General features: G+C 44.3%; 1 protein-coding gene across 1 annotated transcript in view; it reads right to left on the bottom strand.

Annotated features, from left to right (window-relative positions):
• LOC134656101 (kinesin-like protein Klp98A) overlaps positions 1 to 22,348 on the bottom strand; it is a 54,938-nt gene that overhangs the window by 8,032 nt on the left and 24,558 nt on the right. The window contains 18 exon segments of the mRNA XM_063511621.1: positions 131 to 259; positions 297 to 428; positions 466 to 597; positions 779 to 907; positions 1,233 to 1,395; positions 2,331 to 2,497; positions 4,483 to 4,637; positions 5,145 to 5,232; positions 6,856 to 6,981; positions 7,014 to 7,218; positions 7,502 to 7,640; positions 9,327 to 9,495; positions 12,140 to 12,268; positions 13,628 to 13,738; positions 19,202 to 19,375; positions 20,348 to 20,504; positions 20,819 to 20,979; positions 20,981 to 21,135. Of these exon segments, the coding sequence (XP_063367691.1) occupies positions 131 to 259; positions 297 to 428; positions 466 to 597; positions 779 to 907; positions 1,233 to 1,395; positions 2,331 to 2,497; positions 4,483 to 4,637; positions 5,145 to 5,232; positions 6,856 to 6,981; positions 7,014 to 7,218; positions 7,502 to 7,640; positions 9,327 to 9,495; positions 12,140 to 12,268; positions 13,628 to 13,738; positions 19,202 to 19,375; positions 20,348 to 20,504; positions 20,819 to 20,979; positions 20,981 to 21,135 (2,621 nt within the window).

Genomic DNA, 22,348 nt, shown 5'->3' with positions numbered 1-22,348 from the left:
CGACTATAAGCTCGTTGCCATTAGGCCCGGGTTCTATATACATCCGCGCCGCGCGCCGTAAAGGGTCGTCTCGTTGGATGTACAGTCTTGAACCTTATGTCAATGCAGTAAGGTGTATAGTGTAACTCACCGGTGGCGGCACGTCGACTATAAGCTCGTTGCCATTAGGCTCGGGTTCTATATGCGTCCGCGCCGCGCGCCGTAAAGGGTCGTCGATGCTGTAGGGCTCTGCCGTCTCGTTAGATGTACGGTCTTGAACCTTATGTCAATGCAGTAAGGTGTATAGTGTAACTCACCTGTGGCGGCACGTCGACTATAAGCTCGTTGCCATTAGGCTCGGGTTCTATAAGCGTTCGCGCCGCGCGCCGTAAAAGGTTGTCGATTCCGTCCCACGACTCTGCCGTCTCGTTGGATGTACAATCTTGAACCTTATGTCAATGCAGTAAGGTGTATAGTGTAACTCACCGGTGGCGGCACGTCGACTATAAGTTCGTTGCCATTAGGCTCGAGTTCTATAAGCGTTCGCGCCGCGCGCCGTAAAAGGTTGTCGATTCCGTCCCACGACTCTGCCGTCTCGTTGGATGTACAGTCTTGAACCTTATGTCAATGCAGTAAGGTGTATAGTGTAACTCACCGGTGGCGGCACGTCGACTATAAGCTCGTTGCCATTAGGCCCGGGTTCTATATACATCCGCGCCGCGCGCCGTAAAGGGTCGTCTCGTTGGATGTACAGTCTTGAACCTTATGTCAATGCAGTAAGGTGTATAGTGTAACTCACCGGTGGCGGCACGTCGACTATAAGCTCGTTGCCATTAGGCTCGGGTTCTATATGCGTCCGCGCCGCGCGCCGTAAAGGGTCGTCGATGCTGTAGGGCTCTGCCGTCTCGTTAGATGTACGGTCTTGAACCTTATGTCAATGCAGTAAGGTGTATAGTGTAACTCACCGGTGGCGGCACGTCGACTATAAGCTCGTTGCCATTAGGCCCGGGTTCTATATACATCCGCGCCGCGCGCCGTAAAGGGTCGTCTCGTTAGATGTACAGTCTTGAACCTTATGTCAATGCAGTAAGGTGTATAGTGCAACTCACCGGTGGCGGCACGTCGACTATAAGCTCGTTGCCATTAGGCCCGGGTTCTATATACATCCGCGCCGCGCGCCGTAAAGGGTCGTCTCGTTAGATGTACAGTCTTGAACCTTATGTCAATGCAGTAAGGTGTATAGTGCAACTCACCGGTGGCGGCACGTCGACTATAAGCTCGTTGCCATTAGGCTCGGGTTCTATATGCGTCCGCGCCGCGCGCCGTAAAGGGTCGTCGATGCCGTCCCACGACTCTACCGTCTCGTCGTTGGATGTCGACACGTTGTCGGATGCTTCGATTTCTGTGTCTTTTAACCTGTATGTGGAAATAATAATTAGATTGCTATTTAAACATAAGGTCTGGTTGTTGAAGATAAGAACCTTAAAAGCGAGTTCCGAGAAATAGGCTGTTGCATAATCTAGGGAGATTATATGGATCTATTTATTACAACGTGAATGAGAAATTTTTGACTACTACAGCTTGTATTCACGTCCTGTTATATCAACTAGAACAGGGGTCACCAAATGGCGGAACGCGGTCCGGATCCGGACCGTGACCTATATTATTTTTTTATATAGGGATCGTGGACGTTGTATAGTCTACCATCATGTAGCCAAAAACTGAAACTACGCAGAAATAAAATGTAGCCTCTTAAGGTGCCATCTAGAGTTCACATGCTTGACGTACGTAAACTCATACTATATCGTATAGATCTAATCACGCCACCTTTGGTTAATCCTGTAGACAATTCTAAACCATATATCATTGTAATAAAGTACATTACCTGTCTTTCACTGAGCGTGAGTGAAGGCATCTCTTGTATGGGAGTGACCGTGGGCCGTTGCTACATTAGTCGCACCATCTCTAGACGGACTATATTACCGTAATATAGATCATATTCCCATGTAATAAAGCACATTACCTGTCGTTGGGCGGGTCGGCGAGCACATCGCTCTCGCTCAGCGTGAGCGAAGGCATCTCTTGTATGGGAGTGACCGTGGGCCGTTGCTACATTAGTCGCACCATCTCTAGACGGACTATACTACCGTAATATAGACCCTAATGCCTTGTAATAAGGTATATTACATGTCGTTGGGCGGATCGGCGAGCACATCGCTCTCGCTCAGCGTGAGCGAAGGCATCTCTTGTATGGGAGTGACCGTGGGCCGTTGCTACATTAGTCGCACCATCTCTAGACGGACTATACTACCGTAATATAGACCCTAATGCCTTGTAATAAGGTATATTACCTGTCGTTGGGCGGATCGGCGAGCACATCGCTCTCGCTCAGCGTGAGCGAAGGCATCTCTTGTATGGGAGTGACCGTGGACCGTCCGTTGCTTTTTCCGTTGTCGAAGAACGAGTATTGTAAGGCCATCTCGAGACGGACGTACTTCTTTTGCAGGTCTTGTAGCACCTGACGCAGAAAACAATATTTTTTTAGAAAGGTAACTTTTAATAGGACGGAAGACCAGCGTCGAGATCCTTAGATGGTATCTTGACATTACGCTGAGACCTTTTCAGTGACGCTTAATAATAAATTAGTTCTGTTGTCTCATGTAATACCTAAATTTAAGCGTTTTCTGAATAAATTTCTTCTATTCTATTCTATTTTAATAAATATTAGACACGAGATTTAAATGTAAAATAATAATATCAAATAGTGCGAAACACTGTGTTTCTATTGACATTTTTCACTTCGACTGATTGATATTTTTCAAAGGCAAAGATAACAGTGATAAATTATTTTTTATTTTGGTTTTAGCCATTTACGGCGTTATTCATAAACGTCTGCTAAGTTAATCAGCTGATGATCATCGTTTGTCCCTCTCTATGGCATAGTGACAGATAGGGACAAACGTCGCCATTAGTTTTTAATTATGCATACACCAGGGTGAAGCAGGCTTCATTATCAAGGTCGCAATCAAAGCCTATTCGCGCTTGCAACTACAGAAAATTTAACATACGAGTTGCCGACCCTTCCTAAGAAAACCAGACAATACATTTCACATTTAGTGCATTCGCGGAAGGATATTCCTACGTCATCTGCGCCGCTATCCGCGAGCACAGCATCTGCATCGCTCGTAACGCTTCTGCCTCGGTCACCTGCCGCCGACCTGATTTGCCATCTGTCGCTCCACAGACCATGGATACTGTAAGGGTGAGTAAATAAGGAACTCACCGCTATCTGCCGGTTGAGCTCCTCCTTGGAGCAGTCGTTCTCGAGCGAGGAGATGACCAGCATCTTCTGCGCCGCTATACTAGCACAGTGCCTGGCACCTGTCCATCCGTCTGTATACTCACCGCTATCTGCCGGTTGAGCTCCTCCTTGGAGCAGTCGTTCTCGAGCGAGGAGATGACCAGCATCTTCTGCGCCGCTATACTAGCACAGTGCCTGGCACCTGTCCATCCGTCTGTATACTCACCGCTATCTGCCGGTTGAGCTCCTCCTTGGAGCAGTCGTTCTCGAGCGAGGAGATGACCAGCATCTTCTGCGCCGCTATACTAGCACAGTGCCTGGCACCTGTCCATCCGTCTGTATACTCACCGCTATCTGCCGGTTGAGCTCCTCCTTGGAGCAGTCGTTCTCGAGCGAGGAGATGACCAGCATCTTCTGCGCCGCTATACTAGCACAGTGCCTGGCACCTGTCCATCCGTCTGTATACTCACCGCTATCTGCCGGTTGAGCTCCTCCTTGGAGCAGTCGTTCTCGAGCGAGGAGATGACCAGCATCTTCTGCGCCGCTATACTAGCACAGTGCCTGGCACCTGTCCATCCGTCTGTATACTCACCGCTATCTGCCGGTTGAGCTCCTCCTTGGAGCAGTCGTTCTCGAGCGAGGAGATGACCAGCATCTTCTGCGCCGCTATACTAGCACAGTGCCTGGCACCTGTCCATCCGTCTGTATACTCACCGCTATCTGCCGGTTGAGCTCCTCCTTGGAGCAGTCGTTCTCGAGCGAGGAGATGACCAGCATCTTCTGCGCCGCTATACTAGCACAGTGCCTGGCACCTGTCCATCCGTCTGTATACTCACCGCTATCTGCCGGTTGAGCTCCTCCTTGGAGCAGTCGTTCTCGAGCGAGGAGATGACCAGCATCTTCTGCGCCGCTATACTAGCACAGTGCCTGGCACCTGTCCATCCGTCTGTATACTCACCGCTATCTGCCGGTTGAGCTCCTCCTTGGAGCAGTCGTTCTCGAGCGAGGAGATGACCAGCATCTTCTGCGCCGCTATACTAGCACAGTGCCTGGCACCTGTCCATCCGTCTGTATACTCACCGCTATCTGCCGGTTGAGCTCCTCCTTGGAGCAGTCGTTCTCGAGCGAGGAGATGACCAGCATCTTCTGCGCCGCTATACTAGCACAGTGCCTGGCACCTGTCCATCCGTCTGTATACTCACCGCTATCTGCCGGTTGAGCTCCTCCTTGGAGCAGTCGTTCTCGAGCGAGGAGATGACCAGCATCTTCTGCGCCGCTATCCGCGAGCACAGCCTCTGCATCGCGCGCAACGCTTCTGCCTCGGTCACCTGCCGTCGACCGGATTTGCCATCTGTCGCTAAACAGACAAAAACACGATATATATAACAACTAATGTCACCTGTAGGTACTTGTCTTTAGACAGTCGTTTAAGGATCCTGCTACGTTATGTCTCCAGTGAAATATATTTGGCAACACCACAAAAAACATTTCTTTTATATGTAACATGTACTGTGGTGTTGCTTAATATATTTCACTGCAGACTTGATGTAGTCGAAACTCTTATTTTTATGAATCTTAATAAACCCATAATGGTGCAGGAATCCACTGAAGACAGTGCAGCAACATATTCTAATGGTAATTCTATGTTATCATGTAAAAAAAGACGAAAGAACATCACTACATAATATAAAACAAAGTCGCTTCCCGCTGTCTGTCCCAATGTATGCTTAGATCTTTAAAACTTCGCAACGGATTTTGATGCGGTTTTTTTTAAATAGATAGAGTGATTCAAGAGGAAGGTTTATGTATAATTTGTTAGCCCGTGCGAATTCGGGGCAGGTCGCTAGTTAAGAAGTAAACTCACCAATCTTCCGCCTGATCTTCGCTCTCTGATGCCTCTCTTCCGGCGATCGTTCCACCGAGCTTGAGGACTGCCCTTCCACTATCCTGGGCTGCAATATTACAAACGTATTAGACGACAGTTTTGAACGATTCACGGTTAGTTTCACTACTTATATCGACCGGGATATTGCTCAAACAATACAAACACTCGAAGCTCAAAGCGTGAGCGCGAAAACAATACAAAAGGTAATCACGGTTCATATATATATGTTCGCGATAAACTCAAAAACGGATTTTCATGCGGTTTTCAATAGAGTAATTCTTGAGGAAGGTTTAGGTGTATAATTTGTTAAGCTTTTGTGTAACCCGTGCAAAGCCGGGGCGGGTCGCTAGTTATTGCCATTCAACGGTTCCAAATTATACGGAACCACAGAATAAATAATAGGTACGGAAGATTCATTCTCTAACAAAACGTATGTATTACGACATATATGACCGCTAGGTGGCGCAAGCGCGAGCAGGCGTCCGTTCCGTAGCGGTGCGCGGCAACTACTATGGCTAGACACCAAAATTGATGTGGGTCTCATGTACTTGTAGCAGTGTGGGGTGGGGAAGGTTTCATTAATAGTCACCTTATGGTAGTCCTCAGTGTTGTCGTCCGGCACGGGTCCGAGCCGGAACTTGGTGTGGGCTCGCTGGGCAGGGCTGAAGCGGGTTTTCCACCGCGAGCGGAGCGGTCTCATTAAGGACTTAGTTTAACTCGCAAGACTAAACTACGTACTTGTGTTCCCACCAACAAATAGTCGAGCGGAAATGACAAAATGAGCAAAAAGAGTTGAAATGAGCTCGCTCAGCTCGTGAGAGCGGAGCGGTGTCATTACGGAGTCCGGTCAACTCGCAATGGTAAATTACATAGGCGCGTTTCCACAGGGAAAGAGATGAGCGGAGCGAGTCAACTACTTAAAATGAGCCCGCTGCGTCAAGGTCCGGCCGACTAGTTTGAAAAGGACTCGTTGCTGTCTCCGCCCCTCCCTGCCCGCCGCCGCCGGCACCGAGCGCGCTTTCATATTGCTGTGATTTCTTCATCTAAATCGTTGAATAGCCTATATTCCCCCTTCAGTGTTCTTTCTCGAATGTGCTGGCATAACCAAAATCTTCGTTTGGCGCGCTTGTTTCTCTGTTTTATATACAACAATATGTATTTTTTCTTCTTGTATAAGAACTCGTAATCGCTATCACTTGATTCCGTATCGCTCGACATCATGTTCAAACACGACCACGCGCAACCAGTTCAAAACTTCAACTGAACTCGCTCTCTGTGGAAATCGACTATTCATTTTCTATTTCTCATTTTCCGTTCAGCCCTCTCCGCTCATTCCTCTTTTTCATTTCTCTTTTGCGGTGGGAATCAAACAACTAAACTCTTTGTTGGTGGAAACGCAAACCTATTTTTTAACAACGAAGTCCGCTCCGCTTAGCCATCTCTCGCTCATTACTCGTTCGCGGTGGAAAACCCGCTTAATACCTCTTCCGTCGTGGGGGTGGCTAGAGAGGGGGGTGGGAAGGTTTCATTAATAGTCACCTTATGATAGTCCTCAGTACTGGACATGTCATCGCTGTCATCCGGCACGGGTCCGAGCCGGAACTTGGCGTGGGCTCGCTGGGCAGGGCTGATACCTCTTCCGTCGTGGGGGTGGTTAGAGAGGGGATGGGAAGGTTTCATTAATAGTCACCTTATGGTAGTCCTCAGTACTGGACATGTCGTCACTGTCATCCGGCACGGGTCCGAGCCGGAAGTTGGGCGTGGGCTCGCTGGGCAGGGCTGATACCTCTTCCGTCGTGGGGGTGGTTAGAGAGGGGGTGGGAAGGTTTCATTAATAGTCACCTTATGGTAGTCCTCAGTACTGGACATGTCGTCACTGTCATCCGGCACGGGTCCGAGCCGGAAGTTGGGCGTGGGCTCGCTGGGCAGGGCTGATACCTCTTCCGTCGTGGGGGTGGCTAGAGAGGGGGGTGGGGATGATGTCGCCGTGTGGAAGGTCTCGTCTGTGGGGAGGGAGTTGGGGGATGCTAGCGGGTCCAGGCTGAGGCTTAAGCTGGAACAAAAGTGGTATTTGTAGTGTTTTATAGTTATAAAGACACCTGATGTATGGAAGTAATAACAACGGAAGAGAAGGATCTGTTGTCTTACATGATGACCGGTCTGGCCTAGTTGGTAGTGACCCTGGTTGGTTCTGGGTTCGAATCCCGGTAAGGGCATTTATTTGTGTCATGAGCACAGATATTTGTTCCTGAATCATGTATGTTTTTTATGTATTTGTATATTATATGCGCAAAGAGCGTGTCTTGAGTGCGCGCACACGTCACACACCAACTCACCTGAGCCGCTTGTTTCTGAACACATCCCTCTCGTCCGCAGACAGTGGTTCAAGCGCCTCCTCTCGCGGCGTGTGTCGTAACACCAGTTCTGATTTGCTTCTCTTCACACCTTCGCCAGGAAACAACTCGTTGTCACCTTCTAGATACAAAAGAAGTGTCAAAACTAAATTAAATTTTGTACATTCATTGCAGTTTTTGTAAGATAACATGGTGTAGCCGCCGTGCAGGTCAGGATCTCGACGATTCAAATAAAAAGCTTCGATTTAAAGTAAACTGTTATAATCTTCCAAAGATACTGGTTTACAAGGGTTCTTGCCAAAACGGTTAAATGTAGAAGTGGTGGATATTGTATGGAGGCTGATGAGAGAGTGATTTGCAATATTTGATCAGTACAAAAAGTGGTTTAAATTTAGGTGCCTCTAATTGGCCGCGATACAAAGTATGTGGAGCGCCCCTATTGGTGCTTAAGAAAAAGCTTCCGAATACTAGCCGAGCCCAACGGCCGCGTTTAGCTACTGCATTAGGAATATAGGTATCGAGATTTTATACAAATATAAAGGTTGCGTTCGCAACACATGGCATAAAGTTCATGGCAAGACGTCATAAAGTTCGCAATCATATAAAATGTACAAAAATAATGTGATATGACTCATCGATTTGCTGGCTATGGATGAGGTCTTGGTGGCTCAGATGGCAGAGCGCTGGAGTATCGACCCAGAGGCCGTGAGCTCAAGTCTCACCCAAGACAGTAATTTTTCCACTTTTAAATTTATTCTAAGCTTAATAGCATCGTTCGCAAACGTTTCTGCTTGTTAAAATTAAAATAAATAAAGTAATCGACCTTGGATCGAACTTGTCTCTCATATGACAATAAATTACCTCTCCTGTCCGCGGGGCTGAGGTCCGAGGCCAGCGCGTGTCTGAGCCCCAAGTCTTGAGTCCCTTACAGCGCTAGTTCAGCCTGTAGTCTCTCTATCTTGACGCGGTGTGACGTCACTGAAGCCACTCGGCTTTGTAGTTCACCCTTATAAACTCACCTCTCCTGTCCGTAGGGCTGAGGTCCGAGGCCAGCGCGTGTCTGAGCCCCAAGTCTTGAGTCCCTTACAGCGCTAGTTCAGCCTGTAGTCTCTCTATCTTGACGCGGTGTGACGTCACTGAAGCCACTCGGCTTTGTAGTTCACCCTTATAAACTCACCTCTCCTGTCCGTAGGGCTGAGGTCCGAGGCCAGCGCGAGTCTGAGCCCCAAGTCTTGAGTCCCTAATAGCGCTAGTTCAGCCTGTAGTATCTCTATCTTGACGCGGTGCGAGGCCACTGAAGCCACTCGGCTTTGTAGTTCACCCTTATAAACTCACCTCTCCTGTCCGTGGGGCTGAGGTCCGAGGCCAGCGCGTGTCTGAGCCCCAAGTCTTGAGTCCCTAACAGCGCTAGTTCAGCCTGTAGTCTCTCTATCTTGACGCGGTGTGACGCCACTGAAGCCACGGCTTTGTAGTTCACCCTTATAAACTCACCTCTCCTGTCCGTGGGGCTGAGGTCCGAGGCCAGCGCGTGTCTGAGCCCCAAGTCTTGAGTCCCTAACAGCGCTAGTTCAGCCTGTAGTCTCTCTATCTTGACGCGGTGCGAGGCCACTGAGGCCACTCGGCTTTGTAGTTCACCCTTATAAACTCACCTCTCCTGTCCGTGGGGCTGAGGTCCGAGGCCAGCGCGTGTCTGAGCCCCAAGTCTTGAGTCCCTAACAGCGCTAGTTCAGCCTGTAGTCTCTCAATCTTGACGCGGTGTGACGCCACTGAAGCCACTCGGCTTTGTAGTTCACCCTTATAAACTCACCTCTCCTGTCCGTGGGGCTGAGGTCCGAGGCCAGCGCGTGTCTGAGCCCCAAGTCTTGAGTCCCTAGCAGCGCTAGTTCAGCCTGTAGTCTCTCTATCTTGACGCGGTGCGAGGCCACTGAAGCCACTCGGCTTTGTAGTTCACCCTCCAATTCTAGAAGCTCTTTTTTCTGTTAAAAACACATTTTTCATATTATTAACGCTGTTATCGACATGATAATGACCAGTACCTACTCTCACCATGAGTTTTACGTAGCCTTAAACGCTAGCGACTGCGTCAAGTCAAACGCAGTGCATCTCACTTGCATCAATGTCATTATAAGGGAGATGCATTGTGAGTTAGTTTACGAAGTCGCTAGCGAATGTGTCAAACTCGTGGCAAGGATATAGAAAACCTTATGCCAAATAGCATTCTCTACCAGTCAAACACAGGGCCAAACCAAACTTGCGACTTACAACCACTTATGACGTTCATATTATCCTCGTCTCGTACAGCTTTTTAAAGCGAACCTTAGGACTTATTGTTTAATAATTCACCCGTAAGTCGCAATAGACGTAAAATAACATCAACCGTATTATTGTTTATCATAAACTTGACTGCGCGAAATAAAGATGAAATTATATTCCCACTGTTTTGTTACCATTCGCCGCCAACATAAAAAGATAATTAACAACATTCTAAGCTCCGATTAAATAACTTTCACCCGCTACAAAGAAGCATTTCACGCAATCGGCACTATTGCGGATGTTGACAATTTTTTGGAACTGGTTTCATTTTGTAGATAGACACGTAATAATTACAGAAAAAAATATTAAAAAAATATATTCATTAATTTTGGATAAAAAAACATGTATAATGAGTTTCGTGTTTAAATTTCGCGCCTAAACGCTCCAAACTGGCACGTGACCTTGATGACGTAACGGCGTTTTAAACAAACTGCTGTCAGTAATTTTTTTAAATTCTTTATATGGCAACTGACAATTTTTTTAAAGCCTTAACACACTACGCATCGGACAGCGACCTTCTTTCTCGCTCTAACTTATAGCTGCGTCCTTAACGCACCACCTTACACACTATCGATTCGTGCGCCGCACCGTACTAAGATCGCGTTTCGGTACGATAATCTGTAGAAACTTAGGCAGGTTTTATAACTTGTCTTTGGTGATTCCACTGTGATTACGTCACGCGCTCCGATTGGCGTTTGCAGTTTGGCGTGATACTGGGCATTATTTTAAATACTTTTGATTATTTTTAATTAATTTATTACGCATATTTACACTTGCAAAATATGATTTTCCGCGTTCTAATATTCCCTGCTATGGTAAAAACATAACATGCTATATATTCGCGATTCATGTCAACATCCCTATTATTTTTAACGATAAAAGGGCATTGTCGCGGCCGATTAAGAGCGCAAACAAGGCGATATATTATGTCACGCAGATTATAATATTTGTGACATAACTCGATGACACTTGCCGCTCGCAACAAACGCTCGATGACTACAATGTTGTGGATCAACTAATTATTGTTATTGTTTTGCTCTATCAGCCAGGAGGCAGTAAACCCATTTTTACCAAGAAATGAAATACATTCCACTAACTAACGTGCTTAGTTGATTATGGAATGGGCTTATAACTACCCTACAGGGCATGTGGGCATTATACCGTGGGTATAAACGACACAGAATACGTAACAATACAATATCATTATTTCAGAGTACCAGCATCATAGCAATGTCAACAAAAATATGGTCTAGCTATGGTTGGCTTTTATCAATCGATAAAAAACCTTAACTCAGTCCCTTAACTAGAAACGGTGATTTTCAGGTTACCGCATTAAAGCTTTGGATTCCTCCGAAAGCGGTGCCGTTATATAGCGGCCGTTATATACCGGAGAATGACGTCACTAGAACGTTGTCTATGTAAACAAGATGGCGCGGTTTCCTAAACGGCGTTGATTGTCAACGTAACGTAAAAAAGCAGTGCCGTCATTTGGATGCGTCGAGGCAATCCAGAAAAAACTAATTAAACATTTAAAATATACCTAAAGCCTACAAGTCGAATCAACTGCCAAAGGTCGGCGCACATTAAAGGATCAAACTTTTTTATATAACATTTTTACAAATCATATTGACTCTCCTTATTTAATAAATAAAATTAACTTCAGAACTCCTCGTTTGAACACACGACATCACAAACTTTTTCACATCCCCTTTTCGCGAAAAAAATACAAAGCGTGTAAGTGTAATAATAATCTTTTCTCACACATTGATATGTTTAACATTCCGTTAGTTAAGTTTAAGTATGAGGTTCTTAGTACTTTGAATACTTAATGCTTAGAATATTTTTACTTTAACTCATTTTTTTTCCCCAAAATCTCTTTTATTTTTGAATTCATTATTAATGCCGACAAATGTTTGTTCTGTGGATATTGTTATTCCGTTGTTTATTTTTTGTATACGTGTTAGTAGTTAGTGGCAACTTCATTGGTTCATGTATTGAATAATATTAAAATCTGTAAGTATTATTGTACCGTTTGTGCCCAAATAAACATTAAAACATTAAAACAAATTCAAATTTTCTATGGGACGTTATCCGTTCGCGCCTACATTTTTCAAATTTGCCGCTTTGACCTTGGTGGCTGACGGTGTGTTATGACGCCGTGGTACTTTCCACATGTCGTCACCGTAAAGACGGCCGTCTTTTGCGGCCGCTATATGACGGCACCGCTTTCGGAGGCATCCAAAGCTTAACACATTATAATGAAACGTCCAGGGTTTATGAACTGTATGGGGTTTGTTTGAAGCTTACGTGTCTGTCGACGGTGTCGCGAATGGTGGCTGCGGTGGTGGGCTCGCACTGTTGCAGCAGGTGCATCAGGCTCTCGGTGGAGGTCTCCGAGTTGGGTGAGGGCGGGCTCGACGGACTCGGAGTTTGGCTCTGTTGGTACGTCAAAAATAGAGATAAGAAGGAGGATGCACTGGCTCGAACACATCAAAAAATGGACAAACATCAAAGACGCGGCCACGCTAACAAGACTGGCCAAGAATAGAAAAGACTTTGCAAAGGTGGCCACCGACGCAGCAGAAGAAAAAGAAGGTGCGTCAAAAAATAGGTCAGATACTTTCTACCGCAATTTAGGTATAAGTAAAATACTTAAAAGAAGCCTTTCTTATATGTGTGAAAGACATTCCATATTGGAAATTTTATTATTTCTTTAGCTAAGAAGATAAATCCTGTCAACTTATAATTTAACTTTAATGAAGGAAAGAAACAGAAATGGTATCAGTATCAATGAAATAATTTACTTAATGCGTATCAGTATCAATCAAATACCTAATCTACTTAATGCGTTATCGTACTCTACCCAGCTAGTACATGCAACGCGACGTGTAGGTCACGTCGGACGCCGACTAGCGGTGGACAATTTACATAACTATGGGTAGGTCTATAGTTACATACCAACATTCCAATTAAAGCCATTCCATAAAAGCTTATATAGTTAATACTCATACGGCATGCAATTGCATTTTGTATAAATAAATAATATAAGAAATCAACATGTAGAAGTTCCCAAAACTCCCAACAAACCTGTCGAGACCAGGTTATTAGTATTATTGGCTGCAGACATAAGACATAAGAGCTGTACCGAATTTACTCAAGAATAGCTAGGCATATACGAACATGTTTCCGTCAAACCTGCCTAACTGATGTGCCTGTCGCGGGTGACAATTAATGGCGGAATTTAGGCGTATCTGTGCTTTATTTTCACATTGCAACTTATTTTTTAAGATTAAATCTTACTCCTAGTCTTCCGGGGTGAGGGCCTGGATTACAGGTTTACGCCTAGTTAAGACTCCAGTCTCTCAAAGGATATAAATCTAAGTTGTCCTTTACTCTATTTTAAAGTTAATATTGTTAAATGGGTGGATCAACTATTTCTTGTTGTTATTCTGTCCGGTCAGCCACGAGACAATAGTAGCATAGTTTGTTAGAAGACATTGTACACCACCTTCTTGCTTGGTAGACGACCCTCGATGGAAAGGGTTTATAAGTATCACAAAAAAGCGTGTTTGGTGAATTTAAATGCCTAAAAATCAGGTTTTTAAGAGTGACCCAAGAGAACGTAACCATGGCAACGCGTGACAAGAAAAAGTTGATTCACCCAAATGTATCCTTTGTGAGGTGAAAATAAATATATGTTTCATTGACAGATTTGTTCGTCAGACACATTAGCTAGTCTGACAGACGCATCATCACATCTGTATGTATACCCCTAGCTAAATAGTGAAGTCCTACCTCAGTGATGCCCTGTGCTGCAAGTTCCATCCGAAGTACGCGTTCTAGTTCAGCGCGTTTCTCCTCAACGCGCCCCCGAAGTTCCGCAACATGCGAGTCCTCCGTGTCGGCCTAATGCAAATTATAATGTAATAACGTGGCTCCGAATCGTTCAGTGGTCATGTCTCATAGAATTATGAATTTATAGGTAAGTTAGTTTTAAATTAGTTTTGATATTGATAAAGTGAGGAGAAGAGCTAAGTTTATATTTTCATTATTGTCTTCGGTTATCACGATAATTATTCATGTAAAAATCAATTTAAACGAATTGTATCGCGTATAATGAACATAAATAACTTCCGAACTTTTGAGTTTTTTTACGAACACACGGCATCTTTCTGTGTCAATCTAACTATGCCTTAATTGAATTAAAAGATAAAGATGCCTACAAATTGCGAACATCGGTGTTCGCGGTAGGCCCTCTGTAGTCGACTTAAAATGTCGGGTGGTATTTAAAATTAATTATAAGCGATATATTCCGTTTATAATAAATAAATTGTTTGTTAGTGCTTTAAAAAAGTTGTTTCGTAATAAACCATGATATTCACCATAACTTTAAGAACAGACTCCTCTAGCCTCATTTAATTATGCAATCACATGTATCACTCACTACCACAAAACAATTCGGAACTCCACACAGAAACAAAAAATAAAATGCACAATTTTTATTTTAGGCAAAACCTAAATCTAAAAAAGCGATATAAAATTGATAAATAACACTACAACAACATGTAAGAGTCGGTAATTAAAATAATAATATAATTAAAACAAGTGCATGCGCCCGAATGGCGCGGCGGGCGCGAAATAGTGAGATTAATATGTATAAAAACAATCATCTCATTGTACGTGTTAATGCGATCGGCGTTACCACTGGCTCTCGAAAGTGAAAAGAAAAGTGATACTCTATAGCCAGCGGTCGGCAACCCGCGGCCCGTGAACTTTTCACTTGCGGCCCGCGAGCCTCCCTGGCTATTTTGTATGTAATATTGACAAATGACAATGTCTGACAAAGTCATAAAAATTAACAAAGTGCGGCCCGTGTCAACTTCGTTAACTATAATGTGGCCCTTGGCTGCTAAAAGGTTGCCGACCGCTGCAGTCTATACCGATAGAAGGATACAATTTTTTTAGTGTTCTGTACATGGACGGACCTTATAAGAAAGACGCCAAACCATCCATTGATCCGTTCATCGTAACTTTCGATATTATCAAAGTTCCTCCGGAACATGCCAAGTATTTTATGGAGATTTTAGGTACGTGTTAATCTTTTTTAGGGTTCCGTACCCAAAGGGTAAAAACGGGACCCTATTACTAAGACTCCGCTGTCCGTCCGTCCGTCCGTCCGTCCGTCTGTCACCAGGCTGTATCTCACGAACCGTGATAGATAGACAGTTGAAATTTTCACAGATGATGTATTTCTGTTGCCGCTATAACAACAAATACTAAAAACAGAATAAAATAAAAAATTAAGTGGGGCTCCCATACAACAAACGTGATTTTTGACCGAAGTTAAGCAACGTCGGGCGGGGTCAGTACTTGGATGGGTGACCGTTTTTTTGCTTGTTTTGCTCTATTTTTAGGGTTCCGTACCCAAAGGGTAAAAACGGGACCCTATTACTAAGACTCCGCTGTCAAAAGGGACAAAAATGCACCAACCGATGTAAAAAATGAAAAGTCTTAGGTAATATGTAATGTACATTCATCTGTTACTTATATAAGTTATATAAAGACGAAATAACATGCGGTTGTATAGGACAAGCTGTGGAACGCTCCACCTTCGATCCAAAATAAACAAATGGCCCCTCTAGTTTCATGCGCACATTTTCACATTCGAGAAACATTGGTACCGCTGCAGCATTGATTGCAACTGACACAATCGATCGCATGCGGTGATGCAACCACGCGGGAAACCGCCAATAATTGCAATATCAAGTTTCGATACTGATTATACTCACTTTTCGCTTGGGTGCAGTTCATTGTAATATTTAGAACTTTCGCGTTTTACACACATATTAACTCACATGACTCTATCTACCGCGAACGGGTCTATCGCGAATTTATTTTATTAGAAAGAAGAAAGAAAGAAAATACATTTATTTAACGCCACAACATAGTACATAAAAAAGAGAGACATGCAGACATAAAAAAACATTTGGACGCTAAAATAGGATCCCCACTCAGCATAATGCCGCGGCAAACCGTGGCGCTGGTTGTCAGTGGGGACCTGACTTAATCTAAACTTATTGGCGACACGTACGCCACCTTTATTTACCGACGTTTCGAAACAGGTATCATTCAGGTTCAGGCTCTTTTCAGGTCTTAAAATTCGCGATTGAGACTTCTATAAATGTGAGTGAATATGCGGTTAATTTATCAATATTTATTAACCATGCGTCTTTGGATAACACAAGGAGGCCCGAGCCCCGAATAACCGGATTGTTTACGCGGTTATCAACCTGATTTGGAGGAAAAGGAAAAAATAGAACCCTTATAGGATCACTCGTGTGTCTGTCCGACCATCTCCCCCCCCCCCTCCTTTATCTTCGAAACTACTGGGTCTAACATTTTGAAAAAAAATACACATAATAGTTCTTTACCTATAGATGACAGCAAAACCTATTAGAAATGTGCAGTCAAGCGTGAGTCCGACTTAATGTACGGAACCCTTGGAACGCGAGTCCGACTCGCACTTGGCCGGTTTTTGTTTAATTTATTAACAAAGTCAGTGACAGAATATACAACATTACTATAAAAATGTAACTTCTCATGCGTGAAATAAGAAAAAGTCAGGGAAAGTATTTAGATTTCCTAATAGCAATTTATGCTCTTAAATACACTTCGTTGACAGACTATCAACTGTTTTACGACAGGATTGTATCACATCAGCGATTTCATGCAAGATTCAAAAGTAGTCGCATACTTGAATATCTTAAATATCTTAAATTACTCAAATGAAATTAGTTCTTCATTTGGTAATAGGTAATTTTGATTTTTTTAGAAACCCCCCATGGCACACTTTGTCATAGGAAAGAGATAGGTATTTAATAACTGTCACACTTGGCATGACTGTTGCTGTGACGTAATAATTATGCGAAGAACCCAAAGCCACAAGAATGGTGTTAAAATAACTTAGCATTAATTTAAATATCCACGCTTGCCCGATTCTATGTACGGTACGGGTTTGCGTAAAACAGTAGATGCGGTCAACTACTCGCTGAACGCTGAACACACAGATACATTTTTAACTATAATACATGCTTGAAGTTGATTTCACTTACCTTGGAATTTTCCGCCTTGTAATTAATATTACCATTATAGTTACCATGACTATATCACTGTTACATTTTTACATAGCTCGGGTACGGTGATAGCTGTCATTTCAATATATATATATTTCATTTTTTAAAGTTGTGCAATGTATGCAGATGAAATGTCACCGTGCCCAAGATATGTGAAAAGTACTAAAAAGTACTATATGAAGTTCTTTGACCAAGCTTGGACACGAAGACCAGCTGCAAAGCTTGCCACGGCGGAGGCCTGGCCGTGGGCCTCTGGTCGAAAACGTCGGAGACTCTTGGTCTAATAGGCTACATGACTAATTTTTTTTTATGGTATCAATTGATCGGGTTTGTTTTTAGGATCAAATGTCTATATGGGACCCATTGCATTAAAGTAACACAAAAGTCAGAAATTGTAGTCAAAGGCCGACAGTCGCACTTCGCTCGCGAAACGCCCTATACAAAAGGGACAGAGGCCGTGACGTCATCGCCCATCTGGACCGCATCGCCCGTATGGACAAAACAAGAAAATTGCGTTTTTGTCGGTGAAATATTGCGTTTATGTATACAGTTGCTATACAATATTTTTTTGGATGAAATGTAAGGAATCGAATGGTACCCTTACTTTTATCGTTTTTGGAAGTTAAAAAAAACTTAAATTTTGAAACTTTCAGGCCCTGTAATTTTGTAATTTTTCAATATTTAATTTTAATATTCACATTATTGTGATAAATTGCTCGTTTGCTATCTATTTTACTAGATTTTGTTATAAAATTCAACATGTGTCATCATCCCTATTGAGCTTTACTACATACTAACCGCCCGTGTATGTGTGTCAGCCAGCGCTCGTAACGGCTCGGATCTTGCAGTGAGTTCTCTTCGTCTCGACCGTAATGCTCGTCGTCGGTGCGTCCAACCTCTCTCTCTACTCATTTACCTTCCTACTCACTCTGTACCTTCACACTACACAGCCGGCCTAGCCAAGGTGACAATCGCTATCGCTTCGACAACGAAACGCTTTGTGTCTCTGTATCACTCGTCCATATTAAGCTTTGGATTCCTCCGAAAACGGTGCCGTCATATGACGGCCGTCATATAGCGGCCGCAAAAGACGGCCGTCTTTACGGTGGCGACACTCGCCACTTTCCCGAATGAAGGTTGAGAGAGGCGATGGCTGAGATACGCGTCATACTCGTGAACGGGTGCTGTTTGTGGAGACTGGTCTATTTAAGCTAACACGAGCTATTATATTTAGTAACTTTATTTTTGAGTATAATTACATGGACACACCTCATTCGGTTCTCGTATGCTATTTTATTTTTACTATCATTTTCTTTAATTTAATGAATGTTTTAATTAGGTATACAGGATTTTGACTCTTGGAGACCCTATACATCTCTAAGGATAATTTGATTAACTACTATATATTGTAATCTTTTAGTTATGATGACACTTAGAGACATTTACATCTCTAAATAATTTTAGATTATAGTTTTTGTATCTTTGTGTTTTTTTTTTCAATACTATTGTTATTGCGTTTTTTGTAATTCGACATTTAGAGGCTTTATACGTCTCTATGTTAGTTTGATTTGATATTTACGGCTTAGTTGTATTTTATAATTATTGATGTGTTTTTTTTTGCTGTATGTAAATTCCATATTGACGTGTAAAAGTGCCCTTGTGGCCTATTTGCTGAATAAATGTTGATATTTGATATTTGACATGTGGAAAGTACCACGGCGTCATAACACACCGTCATCCACCAAGGTCAAAGCGGCAAATTTGAAAAATGTAGGCGCGATGGGATAACGTCCCATAGAAAATTTGAATTTCGCGCCTTTTCCTACTGACAAAATTTGCTTGACCATCTATAATTTACTTGGAGGATGAAATACCATCAGAAGAGGAAAATAATCGTAGTACAGAATCATTTATTCAAATCTCGTGTCATTTATTCAAAATGGCGTCACCGCTATCTAATAAAACGTTCACGAAACTATCGACACCGTCATGACGGCCGTCATCTTACGTTACGTCGACAATCAACGTAACGTAACGCCGTCTAGGAAACCGCGCCATCTTGTTTACATAGACAACGTTCTAGTGACGTCAGTCAACGCTATATAGCGGCCGTAATATGACGGCACCGTTTTCGGAGGAATCCAAAGCTTTAGTGCGACAGTGACAGTTGCGTTTCGATCGCTACGCAGCGTAAGCGATTGGCATGTTGGCTACGCGGCCAGTTCTAAACACTAACCGCCCGTGTATGTGTGTCAGCCAGTGCTCGTAACCGCTCTGATCTCGCAGTCAGTTCTCTTCGTCTCGACCGTAACGCTCGTCGTCGGTGCGTCCAGCCTCTTTCTAACGCGCGCCAGTCGCCGGATAACCGTCGGCACGCCGCTGCGTATTCGCGCTCCATCGCTTCACGCTCCTGTAGTAATAATCAATGATATTATATAACCATAGATAGGTTATACTCATACTTGAGGAGTACAAAAAATACTTCCATATTTATTTACATATGTGCCTACGAAGAAATCTGTTATTTTTGATTAATTTTCTCATTCCATCCATCTTTGTCACACTCGTTGTTAAACATAAGGTCGTCTCTTTCTCTTTCGGTATGCGGGAGCTCGTTAGCACGTGCACATGTCTCGCTTGTCCAGCCGCGTCTAAAGGCAACTTGTCCAATTTGTCACAAGTTTAGCGCTTCAATTTTGGAACGCCTATAACCTATCTTGAGTTATAAATCATTGGTAATAATGAGTGGTTTATATTCAGCGTATTCTCGAGACACCCTATCCTCCTAAGGCCAAGGTCCTACCTATAGTACCTATCAGTGGCGGCGCGTCCATAAAAGCCGACTCTCACCGGCTTGTCTGTTTTTGGACGTTTGAGCAGAGTTGTAAAGCAAATATGTAAGTAATGTAAGCCAAATGAGCCCCGGCTTGCCTATGGATATGTTTGAGGCGCCGCCACTGGTACCTATTCAGTTCGATGTAATTTAAACCATGTTCAATTGGAACAGAGTCGCTTTTGCTTTGTTTCTTTCTTTGCTTAGGAGGCTATACAAATTTTAGACTTGAAACGCATCAATTTCGACATTCCCGACTATGAATTCAGCTATTTTTACCCGAATATTTGAAAATAACGAAGGCAATAATCATAGTACCTATATTACTATATGGACTGGCTACAATTTTGAGTAAAAAGCAACAATAAGGCGCTTAGCACACTGGATACGATTAGCACGTCGCTCCGATGTTTGAGAGAGACAATGAACAATGCTATGCACGTATTATAGCGACATGCCGCTCGCACATCGGAACGACTCGCTAATCGTATCCAGTGTGCCGCTACAACTGTTACCAACCTTTTTTTAAACAGGGAATAGAATACATACCTCGTCCAACTTCTTTTGCGCTTGAAGCAACTCCTCCCTCTCTCTATGCCAGCGTCGTTGCCTCTCTTCTTGCTGCAGAATAAACTGTTGTCTCTCTCGCTCTAACTCCGCGCGTTGAGCTTCTATCCGTTCGCAGCGGATCTCACCTTCCAAGTCCCTGCCAGGCAAGATAGTTTAACTATTAATCTTTCGTTGGAAACTAAACCTTGTCTACTTAGGATAGAGTCGTTTTTAGGTTCTCAGTGTATCGTATTAAGTGACGCGTTCAAATTTCAAATATTATCTAAGAGGTTTTTGCAGATAGGTACGATTCAAAACCTTGTTACACTTACGATGGGTAGTGTTTAGGTTCTCAGTGCTAGCAACCAAGTCGGTGGTGGACCAGGAGAGCAGAGACAGGCGGGAGAGGTTCATGACAGACACGTTTCCTTCTTGTCTCAGTTTATTAGAAACTAAACCTTATCCACTTACGATAGGGTAGTGTTTAGGTTCTCAGTGCTAGCAGACAAGTCGGTGGTGGACCAGGAGAGCAGAGACAGGCGGGAGGCGTTCATGACAGAAGCGTTTCCTTCCTGTCTCAGTTCACATTGTAAACTAAACCTTATCCACTTACGATAGGGTCGTGTTTAGGTTCTCAGTGCTAGCAGCCAAGTCGGTGGTGGACCAGGAGAGCAGAGACAACCGAGACAAGTTCATGACAGAAGCGTTTCCTTCCTGTCTCAGTTTAGCCGCTTCTGCGGGGTCGTTGTACCGGAACATGTTGGTGCGGCCGAGCAGTAAGATGCAACCTAGATACAAAATAAGAAGATTAGTAATTAAGTTTCATCCCTGTTTAGCAAAAATCGCTGGAAGGGAATCGAAGTCCCTTTCTAACAAAAGCTGTCAAAAAGTGACATCCGCTTGTACTAAAAGTTACAAGCTTTTGAGAAACGGGGCCCTGGGGCTACCTTTATAACAATATTTTATTTAATTTGCCCTGTTAGTACGTATGTTATTAGTTAGTGGGGGACAAATCTTGAAAGTTAAATTTGACCCATTTCCGATTTGCGATTTAGCTGAAATTTTGCATACTATGTAAATTGGATGACGATGATGGAGACAGGAGGTGGACATGGGAACTATGTGATAAAACAACGCAAACTAATTGTGTTTGGGGTTGTCAGAATTGTCACGATGAGTATTAGTTGTCTGTGGAAAGAAAAGTACAGTCAGCGATAAAAGCTTGTACCAAAAATGATTTTTCTGCCAAAAACTTATGTACTTTGTGTTGCAGTGCAGTGGTAATGGTAACACTCCGGCTCCGGAGAGGACTGTCTGGTATGGGGGAGTATCCAACTCACCCTGGCTCAGTTTGGCCGCCTTGTCCAGCAGCACGGTGTTGAGCCAGCAATACGCGGACGGCGCGGGGTGGAGTGTCGCCACACCCTCGTGTAGAGTGATCCTGCAGTGCAGTGGCAACACTCCCGCTCCGGAGAGGACTATGTCTGGTGTGGGGGGGGGGTATCCAACTCACCCTGGCTAAGTTTGGCCGCCTTGTCCAGCAGCACGGTGTTGAGCCAGCAATGCGCGGACGGCGCGGGGTGCAGTGTCGCCACACCCTCGTGTAGAGTGATCCTGCAGTGCAGTGGCAACACTCCCGCTCCGGAGAGGACTATGTCTGGTGTGGGGGGGGGGTATCCAACTCACCCTGGCTAAGTTTGGCCGCCTTGTCCAGCAGCACGGTGTTGAGCCAGCAATGCGCGGACGGCGCGGGGTGCAGTGTCGCCACACCCTCGTGTAGAGTGATCCTGCAGTGCAGTGGCAACACTCCCGCTCCGGAGAGGACTATGTCTGGTGTGGGGGGGGGGTATCCAACTCACCCTGGCTAAGTTTGGCCGCCTTGTCCAGCAGCACGGTGTTGAGCCAGCAATGCGCGGACGGCGCGGGGTGCAGTGTCGCCACACCCTCGTGTAGAGTGATCCTGCAGTGCAGTGGCAACACTCCCGCTCCGGAGAGGACTAT

This window comes from Cydia amplana, chromosome 17 (genome assembly GCF_948474715.1).
Source record: "Cydia amplana chromosome 17, ilCydAmpl1.1, whole genome shotgun sequence".
NCBI classification, from domain to species: Eukaryota; Metazoa; Arthropoda; class Insecta; order Lepidoptera; family Tortricidae; genus Cydia; species Cydia amplana.
The sequence above is the reverse complement of the archived record's forward strand: the minus strand, read 5'-3'. Positions and strand labels throughout refer to the sequence as shown.